Source organism: Archocentrus centrarchus, chromosome 11, assembly GCF_007364275.1.
Source record: "Archocentrus centrarchus isolate MPI-CPG fArcCen1 chromosome 11, fArcCen1, whole genome shotgun sequence".
NCBI lineage: Eukaryota > Metazoa > Chordata > Actinopteri > Cichliformes > Cichlidae > Archocentrus > Archocentrus centrarchus.
In genome coordinates, this window is record NC_044356.1 from 29642410 (window position 1) to 29658767 (window position 16358).

The window sequence follows — 16358 nt, forward strand, 5'->3', positions numbered from 1 at the left end:
AAAAGGAGACAGCTGATCAGAGTAAGTTTGAACCATATACAAGTAAGGGACGATAGTCATCATCAGTGGAGCTCTAATATGAGGATCATATAGGAAAATATATAATTTTTATAACATCTGCTTCCATCATTTACCCAACTTGAATTTTCATTAGATGAAGCTGGAATCTTAATTTTACATTTGATTTCTAGGCGTAGCCAAGTGGTGGAAGGCTTCCACCTTGGTGGCCTCAGAATCTCATCTATGTCATGACCTTTGGGTAGTGACCAAATACAAGCGGCAGAAATGAGCTTCGTCTGAAGGGTGGCTGGCCTCTTCCTTAGAGATCGGGTGAGGCATGCAGCCATTCGGGAGGGGCTCAAAGTAGAGCTGCTACTCCTCCAGGGGGTTTGGGCATCTGATTAAGATGCCTCCTGGGCGCCTCTTGGGTGAGGTGTTCTGGGCACATCTCACCGGGATGAGGCCCCGGGGCAGACCCAGGACACGCTGGAGAGATTATATCTTTTGGCTGGCCTGAGAATGCCTTGGGATCCCCCTGGATTAGGGGTTAATCCCGGGATCCGGGATTCCCGGGAAATGCGATCAGAACCATTTCCCGTTTCCCGGGAAACGTTAGACGGGAAACCGGGAAAAAAGTCGCGCGCGTCGATTTGACTTTCAGAAAGAAAAGAAAGCTTCAGAATGTTAAATTTAAGGAAATATTGAGAGAAGGGTTCGTTTAATGCGAAAAGCATTACTCTTCATTTCAGGCACGTTCAGCCTCCGTTTAAGGCTTCAGCCTTCATCTCAAGCGTTTTAATAGAGGTATTACACAGTTGTACTTTTTTCCTCTTTAATTTGTTGAAATCGTAGGCAATGTGTTTACCCTAAGGTATTTTGTATTATATAATTTTATATTATATATTGTTATATTGTATTATATACAGAGGTGGCAAAAGTACTGACATTCTGTACTTAAGTAGAAGTACAAGTACTTATGTTAAAAAATACTTTAGTAAAAGTCGAAGTACTGGTTCAACTTCTCTACTTAAGTAAAAGTAAAAAAGTACAGGCTCTGAAATGTACTCAAAGTAAGAAAGTAAAAGTAGTTCTTTGGAGGATGTTTCTACCTGCTATTTTTGTGTAAAACAAACCGAACCTCATTATATATTATTGTAATAATATAAAATAGTACATGAGAATACAAATGTTATTCCAATCTAAATTTTAATTCTAATGAATGCACTCAGCTTGAATCTGTTCTGTAGGACACAAACTGTGAAAGGGAATTTAAACACAGCTCTGTTCTCTGTGTCCTCCATAGTAGAGGCTGACTGTGCCTCCACCTAAACACCAACATGAGGATACTCAGGGGTTACAGTGGGATTCAGAAGCTGGAGGAACCCTAAGATCAGATGTAGTGGTTCTGCATGGGGAGAAGAATCACAACTTTCTATTGTAGCTGCAGTAAATGATGTTGGTGTGCAGGCTGTGATCAGCTGACCTGCTGCTGCTGCTCTGAGGTTTACTGCTCTGTGTGGATGAAGTGAACTCACAAAGATGTAACCCAGTATTTCACAGCTCTCTGAGCTGATCTCCATCCCCTACACTGACAGCATACAGGCTGTAGAAATGTTGGATTCAGTGAATGAATCTCAGCATCAGCAGCTTTGATTCAAACTCATCTCTGCTGCACTGATGTAACCTGTAACTCTGACCATGAACACAAACACTGTGCTCCAGTCCAACACAGAGCTTTACTGTAAATACAATACAACAAACTAACCTATTTATTAAACACTAAACTGCAGTATTTTCACTGAATCTTTGAATTACACAAAGTCAGCATACTTCAGTTTATTTTCCAGTCCTTACCTTTAATTCTAACCTCTCTTCTTCCTCTCCTGTCCTCTTTCTCCATCTCTGAGTGAACTTCTCTCTCTTTGCTCTCCCTGAAATACAGCAGCTCTTCTTTTAGCTAGCAGACACACTGTGTGACAAACTGCACACACTTTGTGTGTTTGCTGATATTTGTTGAGCATTTAGAAACGTTGCATTTACCTGCCACATGTTACTCCCTTCATGCTCGCTCCTCTTCAGTAGCGCTAGCTAAGCTGTTTATGTGCCGCAGCGCAACTTACGGACCGATTATAGCGCTATAAATGAGACATTAATTATATGGGTTTGCGTATTTAATCCCTTTGTACGAGATAAGCCCCGGTGATGGAGGATACGCAGTACGATTGTCTCTTATATGTTATTATTCCTCCATTTAGGCTCAGATCGTTTGATGTTTGACGGCGCACTGACCGGAAATGCAAACTTCTCTCTGACGTAAAAAAGTAACGAGTCTGTTTGAAAATGTAAGAAGTAGAAAGTACAGATACTTGTGTAAAAATGTAGGAAGTAAAAGTAAAAAGTAGTCAGAAAAATAAATACTTAAGTAAAGTACAGATACCTGAAAAATCTACTTAAGTACAGTAACGAAGTATTTGTACTTCGTTACTTCCCACCTCTGATTATATAGCCTATAAAATATGCCTGCCCTGAACAATAAAGAAATATCTGTTTAACTTCGAGTGTTTCTTTTCCTCGTTTGCAGCCGCTTACTAACAATCATGAATTAGGATACGGGCCTAATGGGTGAAGAAATTATCATGAAATAGATTACTTTAACATATTTCGCTTTTAAAATGGAGTTGAGTAAAATGTATATTTTTTAGGCTATAAGGATTGGCCAGTTTTTCAAAAGACGATTCACAGCGAACCTACTTTAACCCTCAGACACGGTGTTATAAATTTGCTGTTGCCAGAATGGCAATGACCAAGTCGTAGTGCATTACTCAAGGCCCTGTGTTATGTCATATTATAGTGTAGTACCGTAGTTAACTTTTCAATGACTATTACAGCGTTCCACTGGTGGACATATAGCGCAACAGATGTCGCCACGACAGCGTGGCTGAGCCTTTATCAATGCTGTGGAGATGAACCGTATTGTTTTGCACCAGCAGTTGTAAAATATCTTGTTATAATTCCATGTACAATGGAGGAATATTCGAATTATATTTGTTAAGGGAGTGTTGAGGAACGATACAACACCGCATAGCTCGAGCACTCGAATGTCGAGATGTAGGTTTTATTGCGTTAATCAAGCCGACGTTGCCCCCTACTGGGCATAACAGGACATAGCTGGAAAGCTACCTCTACAATATCACAATAGGTTAAGGCCGACACAGGCTACAGAAGGCCTAATTAAAATAAAAAAATAAATAAACTTTTTCCCGGGATTCCCGGGAAATGGCTCGTCATTTCCCGGGATTTGATTCATGTCATTTTCGGGAAAAATATTAAACCCTACCCTGGATGAACTGGAGGTGGTGGCTGGGGAGCAGGAGAGGGTCTGGGCTTCTCTCCTTAGGCTGCTGCCCCTGCAACCCAGCCCCGGATAAACAGAAGAAAATGGAGAAAATGGATGGATGGATTTTAAATATAATTTTTCAGCTGTAAAAAAAAATGTAGGTGACAGAAACTGAAGATAAATTCGGGAGAAACAGATCTGACAAAGTTTACTAATGGACCTGTGATTTTAGTGACCCAGACAGCAAGAAACTCTGTGGCAGGTCTACCCTCGCCAGTTTTTTTATTAAATAAAAATAGTTTTTGCTACAGTTTATGACTATTTTTAAATAAAGCTATTGTTTCTATATTTTTTCAGTAAAAATTAAAGCTATTGATAGGCTGTAACAACCTGATTTAAAAAAAAAATAGAGTTTCATTAGTAAGTGCAAATAAATATTTTTACACTTAACTGAAAATGTAAGCAGCTTTAATGAATGAGTTTTATCACTGAAGACAAACAGGTTGTAAGAAATGCCCAAGCTTTTATAGGTTTAAAATACTTCAGAATAAATTGGGGAGAATGAACCATTTTAAATAAGGAATACAGATCATGTAGGGAGAAAATAAGCTACTTCAGTGGCTTATCTGTTGATATATGAACAGATCCAAAATGAATCTAGATGGGAAATGACCAAAGCTGAAGCTGATCAGGTCTGAATGTGATCTTTATCAGTTTTTGATCTGTCCTGCCATGCAATTGGACTCTGCAGCAAAAACGGTTTGCTGAGCCATTACGGAGCCTACAATAACCTCTGATCTGGTTCTCGGTAGAACCACTGAGACTTATTTAGGGAATTTGTAGTGGAAAACATGTTGAGGTTCAGACTTTGAATTTCAGATACCGTATAAAGATACAAGATTTTGAAAGCAAAATATTGTTTGACATCATTTAATGACTGAATCTGTGAAAAAATTTTAAGATAAAAGGTTCAGAACACAGACTACCTGCAACTGCATTTTAAACCACTTTAAAATATATATTTAGTTCAGTTTTAGAGTCTTAAGGTAATTCAGCATAATCTTCAATCAGATATTCAAATCATATCCAAGATCAAATTGTGCTCATGTTAAGGACACAAAATAGCAAGCTGAAGTTCGACTGGGATTTCAGTGTTTGCGAAAAGTTAAACCTCTGCAAATTAATTCGCTCCGCTATGCGCTTTGACAGTGACTTCATAAATGAGGAAATTAATCGGAGTGTCAGTCAACTGGTTCGGGTGCAGCAGGAGGGAAGAAACTCAGTTTGTTGAAGAAAACCTGCCAGGGAGCAAGTTAAATTCAGAGTGTTACCCCAGGAACTGACTCAGAGTTGAAGTTAACTTTTTTTCTGGAGCAGGAAACCAGGGGTTTCCCTGTGCTCAGAGTGAACAAACTCAGTGTTTTTAGCTAAGCCTGCTTCCCGGAATAGGCTCCTGCTTCCTGGAACAGAGCACTGATGTACAGTTTAACACAATCAAAGATACCATTGCTAGACTGTCAGCTCTCTGGTAAAGAAATTAAGCACCCCAAAAATAGTGAGAAAGAAGAAAGTCTGTGATAACCAGTTGTAGCCGTTTCTAAAGCAACAAGTTACTGTGATTAATTTTTCTGTAACACAGTATTATGAATAATCATACCTAGGTTGGTTAGGTCTTCATCTGTTATGCTATCGATGAAATCTCTTTCATCTGTCACTCCCAACTCTAGAAACTTGTTGTAGTGAGCCTCCAGTCTGTGTTTCACAAGTAGGTTGTAAATTGCAGCCATCTGAAGGGTTAACGATAAACAAAATATTTCAAATGTAATTCAATTCAAAAATCACAATTAACAATATAAAAACTGAGATACATATTTAATTGGAAGTAGATAGATTAGCTTCGGAAGTCTTACCTTGATACATCCAATTTCAGCGTAACGGTTCTGCTGAATTTTATAGTCTAACAGGGCGGGGCACTTTAAGTAAAAGCAAAACTTAGATCCAATGTAGATTAACCACCAGGAAATATTTCTTTCTTACATTTCAGTTTAGTTCCACAGTGTGTTCATTTGATTCAGTTTAGTTCTATTTTGCCGAATTTTAGTTTAATTTTCATGAAAGTCAGTGTTAGTTTTCTTTTCTTTTCTTTTCGTTTCATTTCATTTCATTGTTTCTTTTCTCTCCTCTCATAACAGCTGCGTCAGCGCCTCCTCAGGCAAGTTGTGTCAATAATTTTTACCAAACTGTCAAAGATTAAAACTTTATTTATTTATTTAGGTTTTAAATTTTAGTAAGTTTTTAAGATATAAAGTATTGCCTCATTCTTTTTTCAAGTTTTCCAAATTCTTATTTTTATTTTTATTCCAGTTAACTAATTTTTCATATATATATATAAACAGTGCCACTGTGATTATTTACAAGGTCCAAAGTGTAGCTGGGCAACTTGGGCACAAGTCAGGTGGCGTTGACTCTGGCAGTCCTTGATAGATAGGTAACTGGACGAGTTAATGACTGAGGTAAACATGATTGTCTTTCACCCTGTCTCACCTCTATTTCCCTGCCTTGTGCAGCTGCTTGTTGCTGCCCTGTGGAAGGAACCTTTATCTCTCTGCATGGCAAGTTCAGGGTCACAGTTCCCAGCTGTCACCTGCATGTTTGCCTCTAGTGTCATCCTTGCACATTTCCACAGATCGTCAGCTTGTTTATACCAGCTGTGGAATCTGGGTCTTGGTCTGAAAGAATATGCTTACCTGTTTAACCTGAAAAACTCATTTTCATTTATTGTGTTTTGAGCCATGCTCTTTGCCCTGCAGCTGTTCTGCACCCCCAGCTGACATCAGTCACTTCAAACACACCCTTCATGCATCCTCCACCATTTAGGTCAGCAGCCACAGTTTAGTCACAGCGCTCGTCTTTAAGCCCATTGCAGGGAACACAAATACTGTACATGTTATATTTATTAAAAAAGATACTGTTTGTCCACAAAGATTACAAAGACTTTTTATAAGTGTTGAGTGCGTTTATACAAATATGATGAAAACAATATTAAACTAGAAGGGCGCATTACCTCCCCCACCCAAATTTTCAATATGCTGAAACTACGCTGCAATAGACCCCACACCCAGTGTTGTCATACTCCATCATAAATTACTAGGTCACAAAGACTAGAAAAATATTTTATTGGCTTTTAAAAATAAAAATAAAATATTATTTAATATTTTTACTTAAAAAATAAGATCCCCATGAACAGATAGTGGTACAGATAGACTGGATTCAGTTTTTGTACCCTAAGAGCACCCTCTAAAAAAACTAAATGAAAAATTTCAATAGTGATGTTTTTTTTTTTAATGTTTAAAATTTTTTTGGTGACCTTGAAAATGAAATCATATGTTTTTTGGCCCCTGAAGAATATTTCCACAAAGTTTCATCAATTTTGGTTCAAAACTTCTTGTTATCTTGCCAACAGCAGACAAAAATACATAAATAAAAATTATTTTCCAAGTTATCCTGCTGACAGACAAACCAATGTGAGTGAAAACATAACCTGTGGGTGAGGCAATAAGCCTTTTATTACCTTCATTAGCTGCTCAGTCAATTTTATAAAACTCCTGAATTAACAGTATATTTGAGAGTACATTATCTTCAGTTGAGGGAGAAGCAACAAGGTGTGACCTTAAAAAAAAAAGCAGCATACTCTGACTCCCTCATGTGGCCATATGTGGCAAACCAGAAGTAAAAAAACTGCTTTTGTTCCACTTCATGAGCTTTATTGGTTTAAAAAAAGATCTCTGTTATCAGAAATGATTTTCTGATACAACAGCTGAAAAAATAAAGAGACAGGACCAAACATTAGACCCACTACAGCTATAATGTGTCAGCAGCAACAGACTGCAAAACGCTTCAGCAGACAGGTCAACCATTACAGTAAAGTGAGAAATTCTAGTTTCATAGATACAGTTAGCAATTCATCACTTCAGATTTTGGTCTTCTTAAACCAGAACAACAAGTTTCCCACCATTTCATTCTAACCACATCAGGGTTGGGCACTACAAAGACCTCAAGTATTCTGGTACATATTACAGATAGATCAAAAAAGAAAAAGCACTTTATTCTTTATACATGCAAGTAAAACTGATCCTGGGTGGTACATTGTTGAATATATGCACTAGCTTCCCATTTGCATTAAGTTACTACAGTTTTGTTCCAAAACAACTGTAACTAGAAACTGATAACGCTGAAGAGCTAAAGACAATTCTGTGACTCAGCTGGGAAAATCCCCGTCACGACCCAGGCGTAAACACAGCAAGTACATTTGTTGGCATGAAAACACACACTTCATGAGTCAGCTTGGGATAAACATCACTAATAAGTTACAGCACATGATACAACCTAAAGTCTACCTGCAGTTCACACTGGCTCACATTAACATTCGAGAACTGAAAGCAAACATAAAAAAAAAACTATATCAGAATGTATCCAACGCGCAGCTAAGGTACGAGCTTCATATGGACTTCATGTGAAACAAATAAGCTGATTTGAAAAACAATCACATTCCATGTTGTCTGAATATTAAATCGTGACAGGAAACATTTTTTAAAAGTACTGAAACCAAATACATTTTAGATGATGATTCTGCTCTTGCAGTATGATGTGACACCAACAGGTGCTTCCCTTAGCCCACTGGTTCCCAAAGTGTGGGCCACGGCCCACCAGGGGGCCACAAAGGTACTGCAGCAGGGCCGCAGTAATAGAAATTCAGTTTGAAATTACTCATACATATTTATATACATACATATTTATATAAAAAAGCGAATTAAAATTGGTAAGAGGAGGTGGTTAGTTTGTGATATTACTCATTACTCAGGATTTTCTGGTTTTTAAGTTGGCCAAAGCACTCCTGACTTTGAGAACCACTTCCTTCACCAATCTGAAATCATTCAAATTCTGAAAACTATCAGAATGTTATATACACTCAATAACTGTACATATGTGCCACATAACCACAAAACTGAAAGCAAAAATGCACTCATTTGTTAAAAAATTAAATCAATAATAATGGAAGAGCGTGAAATGTGCAAAACAACAGAAATGACAGCAACGACAAAATCAAATCTTAAATCTAAAAGTAAGACTGAGAGAGCTCTCAGGACCACAACTGCTTCGAGGACGAGGGGACGGCTACACAACACATATGATACAAGAGCTGCTGATGACATCTGCCTGCAGGGCAAGCTCCCGACTGAGCAATCCTTCAAATGCAAACAAAATATTTATTAACCAGAAATATCTACATGCAGAGTCCTGAGTTCACTGAAGTCCTTCAGACAATGTGAAGTTTCACATTTTCCTTTTCCACAGCAAAGTCGTGGTCTCTACAAAGAGCTTGGCTCGGGCAGGCACTCCTTTTCGATGTCTCGTACGTGACCTTTTGGTCACAGCTTAACAAATAAGAAAAAAAATGTGTCACACCTCATGTTCTCACAGAGCTGTGGATCAGTGGAACACCTGAAGAATTTGTCTCTGTGTGAGAAGGAGAATAAGTTGTTGGGGAACCAGAACTGTGACCTGCAAGAAGACAGAACAGAGAGGAAAGGATCATGAGCATGAACATGCAAAGACTCATTTTGCTTCCTTGCATATCAGAAAAGCAGACGATAGCCAACACACACAGTGTTTACCAACCAGAAAAATAGAAAGTGCAACCTTTCAGATCTATTCTGTGATCACAGGTACTGGGAAACACAGAGCGGCACAGAAGAGTTTGCTGTGTGGTTCCCTGTTTTATTTGTTTCTCTGCACATACAAATGGGAGAGGATGAACTCAAACAAGCACAAGGGTTATGCAAAACACAATCCTGACTATGGTTTCACACTGTTCCATTCATCTACAGGAGGCACTCAGGCGCCAGTGACCCACACAGCAGGACAGACCACAATCAAATAAAGAAGGAAGATTAAATCTAAATGCCTGTTCTCAGTAAATACTGCTTAATCACTATTAAAGCTCCTACCAGCTGCTCAGCTCGTGTCTCAGACATTATCTACATGGATATGGAAAACTGTTCCTTTGAAAACTGTCGAAACATAATCATAGCATGTGGGACTCAGCTGTGTAAATAACAAACTGACATGAAACACTTATTTTATAAATATAAGTCATGTGCATGTATTTTCTGTCCATGTGCTGGCAATCAATCATCTTTGATGGAAATGGTTTGTTGCTGTTCATATACAGTTATACTTCTGTGCAGCACCTCAGGATCAAACAATCAAGTGAAGTGCAGAATTTCAGCTTTAATTTAAGAGGCTGAACAAAAGTGTTGAACTAAAAGTTATTTTTACGCACAGCGCCTCATTCTCGGAGGCTCAAAGGTAAGTCGACATTTGACTGACAAGCAGTTTGATGGCTGGGTGAAGCCGGTATTCTTTTTATATCATAGCAAATTAAACAGCGAAAAAAAATCTGGAGCTGATTTAAAGTGTTGAACTTGTATTTGGGAGCTTTTCACTGGAATTCTCAATATGAGATTCCAAAGAAATGTTGGTGCAAGTGAGGGAGGCTCAAAAACCCAAACCTATCAGAGAGAGAGCCACGTCAACTGACTCGTCAACTCGTTTGACCACATTAGAACATTCCTAAATGGGCTTTCTGTGTCATAGAAGGTGCTCGTGAGGCAGTCCAGAATACAGGGGAAAGATTTCGCTGTAGTCCAAAAATTTAACATTTCTTTCTTTCAGTTTTTATTGTTATTTGTAGAAGGGATCAAAAGCAACAAACATACAGTACTGTGCAAAAGTGTTGCGCCGCCTCTTATTTTTTATTTATATTGATTCCAGATTTCATCATTTTAACCCCCCCCCCCCCCCCCCCAGAAGGGGAACAGGGTGTTGTTTTTGGTATGTTTGTCCGTTGGATTATTAACAAAATTGATACCAGCTGATTACCAGCCTGATTCATACCATATTTGTGCAAAAGATGACCAGTGACCCCCTAGATCACCTGATTTTGCCATAATTGGGTCAAGGTGAAAAAAAGAAATCCAGAAAAATTGAAAAAAAAATTACACTGATGAAGATGATGTAGGAGCAGGACGCAGCCTCGATGAGTCTCCGAAAGTGCAGACTTTAAACTACGTACCAGTTTTTACATTGTGTTGATAAAAGAAGTAAAACGAGAGTTATAGTCAATAATTTACACCATGCTTTTTCCTGCATACTGTCCTCATGTATGATGTGAGTTTGGTGCAGGAAGAAACGGTAAAAATGGGTGAAGGCTGTGAGAAAGTTGGGGCGAAGGACAGACAGCAATATTGATGGGGAGTTTTGAAATTTGAGAGACTTTAGTGTGTTTGGAGTGTATAGTTAGTGTGTAGTGTGGTGTGTTTGGTGTGTTGTGTAGTCATGGACAAGACAGATGCTAAAAGCCACCATATCAGATTCAAATGTAAACGCTGACTCCAGGTGTACAACAGGAGGAGGGACACACCTGGAAGCATCAGGCCTGTAATGTGCTCCTCTGTCTGTGGTAGACAGGAACTGTTTTTGCAGTGGTACAAATAATTTGTGCGGCATCTTATTGTGACACCTGATTGTTCTGTTAATTGTTGTACAAAAACACCTGAGGCATTGTCTGCATTTTAATGTAAATAGTTGCATATAACTTTGTTGTTTGCTAAATTTGCATGTAAGTTTTTAAAAATTCTAACTTATATTTGTATTTTAAGTTATAAAAATAGGTTGTTAAACATGTTTGTGGTTTTTAAAGTAAAAAATCTTTTTTCAATTTAGATTATGTGTTGTGTATATTTTTAGATCCAATGTGTTAATATAGTATTCAAAATGAAAAAAAATAACTGTACAGTCACACATGAGGTTGTGCTGAAAAGAATACCAAACAAGGCAAGGTAAACAGTTTAAGTAAAATATGAGGGTAAAATCAAAAGTAGCCAATTATCCTGTAGACTCCACACAGGGCAAAAGAAAAAAAAAAAAAATCATATCTCCCTCAAAATGGGATTCATCCAATATTCAGTAGACAGTGGTGGAGGGCCAAGAATTAATGCCATCTGGATGTGATCCAGACTCAACAGGACCTACGTGTTATCTCGGTGATTCAATGTTTGTTGAGACGGACAACATCTGCTGGGGCGGGGTCTTTGTTGTGCCGTGTTCTTGTAATTTTTCAGTGGATCCATCTACACCAAAGCCTCGTCAGAAATCTCAAGAAGCCATTCTTAAGGAAAGGAAATAAGAACAGCAGCTTCTTTGCCAAATTACACACGAACTGTACGGAAATCAGTGGCAACAGGTCTGATGGAGTGATGAATCAAAATTTAACATTTCTTTTGAAATCAGTATGCACAGAGTTGGTCAGGAGAGAGGCACAACAGTGAGAGTCTACAGCCATCTGTAAAACACAATGGAGACTCTGTTATAATCTGGGGCTGCAATCCCAAACACACTGCAGTAAAAGCATATGTGGATAGAAAAACATACAATGGAACTCTATCATTCATTGATTTGCGTCTCCGGAGCCTGGACCTCAACATTACTGAAGCAGTGTGTGATCATCCTGACAGAGAACAGAACAAAATGCTGCCAACATCCAAAGAAGAGCTTTGAATGTCCTTCAAGAAGCCTGGAGAACTATTCCTGAAGACTAAAGAAATAACAAGAAAGCTGCCTCAGAGAGTTCAGACTGTATTAAAATATTGGTAGTTTAATACAGTTTAGTACAGGCTTAACTGGTTAGTTTGAAGTATTGTGGTAAAGTTTACAGTAATGCACTTTGTTGGACTGGTGCAGGGCAGACTGTGGTCTTCATGGTTAATGTTAGGTTACACCAATGTTTCTCAAACTGTGGGGCACGCCCCGCAGGTGGGGCACAGGGTCATGACAGGTGTTGAATGTTGAACATCGGATAAATTCTCACAGCGGAACAAGGAAACGTTAGCAGGTACGTTAGCACAGCGCCTAGCAAAACTCTCCACCATCACCATCTGCTGTGTACATAGAGCTGCTGCTTTGCCACCGAGATTGTGATTGCCTTGAATTCACTTAAAGCCACAAAATGCAATAAACCTTACAGCAGCAGCAGCAGCAGCAGCACAGATTAGGTAATCACAGTCTGTATGCTATACCACATATTAGGGTACCTACCTGCCAAATTCCACCTTAAGACCTGAATATAATAATTGCTGCATCTCTGCTTTTATTTTGTTTTAACCATTTTAATTCACAGTGAACATCTCTTTTATATCTTTGATTTGTGATGAGAAACTAAATTAGGTCATTAAAAGCAAAACATTTAATGAAGGGAAACAACAAGGGGGTGACAAAACGCTAATTTAACTTTACCCATTCGCTAAATTCTTTTAGCAAGCTAAACTTAATCCTCTATGTATCTAGTTAATTAACGTGCCGTTTTCTTTAAAAAAAAAAGTTTTCTGCCTGAACTGCAGGTAACTTACACTTGTGCCGCAATGCTGAAAACCAAGTCATGCAAAATATCCACGAGTCAAAAACGATCAGGGCTAGCTTAATTCTTTTTTTTTTTTTGGTCATCTAAACAACCTGACCATTTAACCCTGTCAGTGTATTTTATGTTTGTTGGCAATATTTTTCTTTTTGTTGAGTCATAAAGTGCACAGATGAATTGTTAGTGTAAACCGGTGGTTCTCAAACCTGTTCTGGCATGCCCCGCTTCAGAAGACAAAAAATGTTCACGCCCCATACCCATTTTTTTTATGAATCATTAACAAAAAAAAAGGGTTCCAAGTTGAATTTTAACACACCTTAAACACCAACCTAATTTCACTTTATACTGTTTACCTGATTCTACGAGTCTCACCTGCAGGAGCTCCACACTGCACAGTTTAAGAAACACTCAATTTGAGTGGAGCAACTCAATAGAAAGGATGTAACTGCTCCAAAGGCTTTGCTGGTCCAAAACAGCAGATGTCTGTACCTGACTGACTGAATGATGAGACTGCACCACTGGTTACATAAATGTAGCTTGACTGAGTGATGAAGGGTCTTTACCTTACAATATAAAGTGCCTTGAGGTGACTGCTTGTTGTGATTTGGTGCTATATAAATACAATTTAATTGATTCCAGCAAGCCTACAAATGCAAAGGATAAAAACTGTTTAACTGCATCCTATATTCCTCCCATATCTTACTTCCAGTACACAGTACATAGAGGAGGCTGAGCAGACCCACAATAGTGAAATTATTCATGTAACCCCATGGACTGCCATGTCTCACAGTTGATCTGCATCACTGTCTGTGATGGTGTGGATTTTACTTTGAGTTAGTTTCCATTTATTAGTACTTTTCTTTAAATAAATCCTCTGAGTACTTCTTCAACACTGAATATCAGCTATTTTACAGTGGTGAATTTTAACTGGACTTTATTAGAAAGGCTCCTTCAGAAATGAACTTGACTTGTGCGGATTTCTCACCTCCGTTGTTCCTCCAAATCTCCCTGGCACACTTATCCGAGGAGGTCAGATCTGATATTTGGATGTTGGGATTTGACTTGTAGTCATCTTAGGAAACAGAAAAAAATTAAGACTGTTAAAAATTCTTCAGGGCATCAATTACCACATGCCGGCAGAAACTGTGATATTTCTGGAGTTAAGAAGTCAGTCATGACTTACTGTTGTTGCTCAGTGAAAAGGACTCACTATCCCTCATTGTCTCATTCCCACTGTCCGACAGCGTCCTCTCCATCCTGGAGATGGGTGGCCTCCTCTTCGTACTCTTCCGAGTGCTAATGCGGATGATTCCACGCACCAGCCGGCACTCGGCCTCCTGCTCATCCAGTTTGTGCTCCTCAGCCAGTGAGTTGATGAGCTGGTTGATGGCCTTAGTCTTTTTCAGAAACACAGAGTCTGAGGTGCAGCGGGCCAACTCTTCGATCTGATATTCAGAGTAGAGCTCCAGCAGCTTCTTAGTAATCAGAGAGTCCACATCCTCATCGCCATCCTCCCAGTCATCAATCCTCATAGACTCATGCAGGGACTGGTGGCTCGGCTGTGTCTTAACAGAAGGTGGTGGCAAATATGGCAAAGTTTCAGAACCTAAATACTCTCTTGGGCTGTTCACTTTAACTCCACCAATGCGGACATCCTCCAGCCAGTCTGCAGGGTCCTCTTCTCTGTTGTCCCCTGAGTTCATAGCTTGGAGGCTCAACTTATCTGGTTCATCTGGCGAGCTCTCCTTTGGCGCCAGACATGGAGCGAAGATGGAGTTCTGGCAGACCCTGTACAGGCCACAAGTAAGTATGCTACATATAAAAATCCTACAGCTTCTTGGAGAAGCACATGGATTACAGGTTTGGGTTGCAGTCGGTGGCTCAGCTGAGCTGGGAATGAAGCCAATGGTCTCAGAGTGTCTGCCATTAGCATCCTTCAGGTCAGCTTTGTGGACTGTTTTTGGCTCTGGGGTCCTTACTCTGTCTTCCACTGGGTCCACGCAACGCTCCTCATAGGATGACCCCTGGCTGTTGCTCCGGCTGGGTCCAACCCTGCGGCTGCTGGGACCTGAACCTTGTGTAAGGCTGCCGGTGGTGCCAGCAGACATGACTGACCGCACCAAAAAAACAAAAAAATCCAAGAACAAAAATTGGAAAAACAATGAGGTCAGCTGAGGTTTAAATAAACCACAAGACAGTGCTGAAATAGCGCTGCTAAACAACATTCTTCTTATGAATCCACTTTGTGAGGCAACAGCTAAAGTTACTGGCAGGCACCTGAGGGCATCTCTCTTCAAAACAAACATGAAACTAATATCCGCAGGTGGCAGGTAATGTAGCCCAACAGGTTTTATGGAGGATGTGTGTACACACAGTCAAACACAATTATCTGCTCTTATATCAAATGTCATGAAGTTTATAAAAAAAATAAAAAAATAACAAAAAGTCATCGAAACTCATCTCCAGTGCGTACACTTCCCCGGTGATTCACCTGGGTTCATTTCAGAATCGTAGACTTTTATTTCCTTTTACTCATAAAGAACAATCAGACCAAATACTGTATGCATGTGTTGCACATCTGAATTTTTCATCTGCTTAAATAAAAGCCTTCATTAAATTTGATTAAAGAATTTGAAATTGCCAGTCACTAAAATAGCCTGAGTAAAACCGAGAATTTTATTAAAGAGAGTACTGGGAGTATGTTATATGAACGCCGACTTAAAAAAAAAATTACCATTATTTTATGTGTGTATTTATTTATTTATGTATTACTGTAGTCGTGAGTCTTATTAGAAAACGACGACGAGCTTTTAAAGGGCCGATTGTCCAGCTGTGTTCAGTAACCTGTGCTGTGACGACGGTGTGTGCCTGGACATTTGTCAACAGTGTGACTTTGCTTTAAACAAACAAGTGAAAGGGAAATATTGTTTTTGCGATTTTGTCCTTATTTAACCACAGGCTCAATTTCACGTTACCGTTTGGAACATATAAGCTCAAATTACCCCTCGAATAAATAAAAAATCATTTTCACTTTCATGGCGACTTGTCATTGCGGCTGTTTCCTCCATTAGAGGACTTTCTCACCTAACATTACTCACAGTTTACACGGTGCGTCCACCGGCCGTCTCCCCAGTTAATGTCAGCGTCGCCGCCTTATGGTAAACATTTATTAATTGTAATCCATTTTAAACGTTTCGTGTATCAACTCCGCTCAAAAATGCCAGTTTTCCCGAAAAAGTTTTCGAGCAAATCTGTGTGTACCTGAGCGTCAAGGTAGAGGAGGCGCACCAGGTAGCCGCAACGAGAGGCCGGACTTCCGGTTACAAGTGACTCAAAAAAAAATAAAGCGGACGTCAATTGCGCATCGCAGACGTGTTTGGAAATTTTCAGGAAGGTAGTCATTAAAAACAACAGTTATAACACATTTACACCACTGCCAGCCTCCCCATTGTCAATGAAAACATTCTTACGCCTTTATTTTTTGGAAACATTTCCGGTGCTTTTGTCTGTGGCTACACGCGTTTCCTACCGCGATGAGTCGGCGTC

General features: G+C 39.3%; 2 protein-coding genes across 2 annotated transcripts in view; both read right to left on the bottom strand.

The window, feature by feature from the left end:
* Positions 1–5469, bottom strand: part of LOC115788488 (uncharacterized) — a 36968-nt gene extending 31499 nt beyond the window's left edge. Inside the window, exons 1-2 of the mRNA XM_030741521.1 lie at positions 5248–5469; positions 4995–5124 (exon numbers count right to left, since the gene is read on the bottom strand). Of these exons, the coding sequence (XP_030597381.1) occupies positions 4995–5124 (130 nt within the window). The 5' untranslated portion in view covers positions 5248–5469. The remainder of the gene's footprint in view (positions 1–4994; positions 5125–5247) is intronic.
* A 1623-nt stretch (positions 5470–7092) lies between these two features.
* On the bottom strand, positions 7093–16088 carry kdf1b (keratinocyte differentiation factor 1b). Its single transcript, XM_030741314.1, has 4 exons — positions 15911–16088; positions 13996–14926; positions 13798–13884; positions 7093–8899 (listed from the first exon to the last, which is right to left on the bottom strand). Exons 2-4 carry the CDS (start codon positions 14918–14920, stop codon positions 8805–8807), a joined length of 1107 nt encoding a protein of 368 aa, XP_030597174.1. The 5' UTR covers positions 14921–14926; positions 15911–16088; the 3' UTR covers positions 7093–8804.
* Positions 16089–16358: the final 270 nt, after the last annotated feature.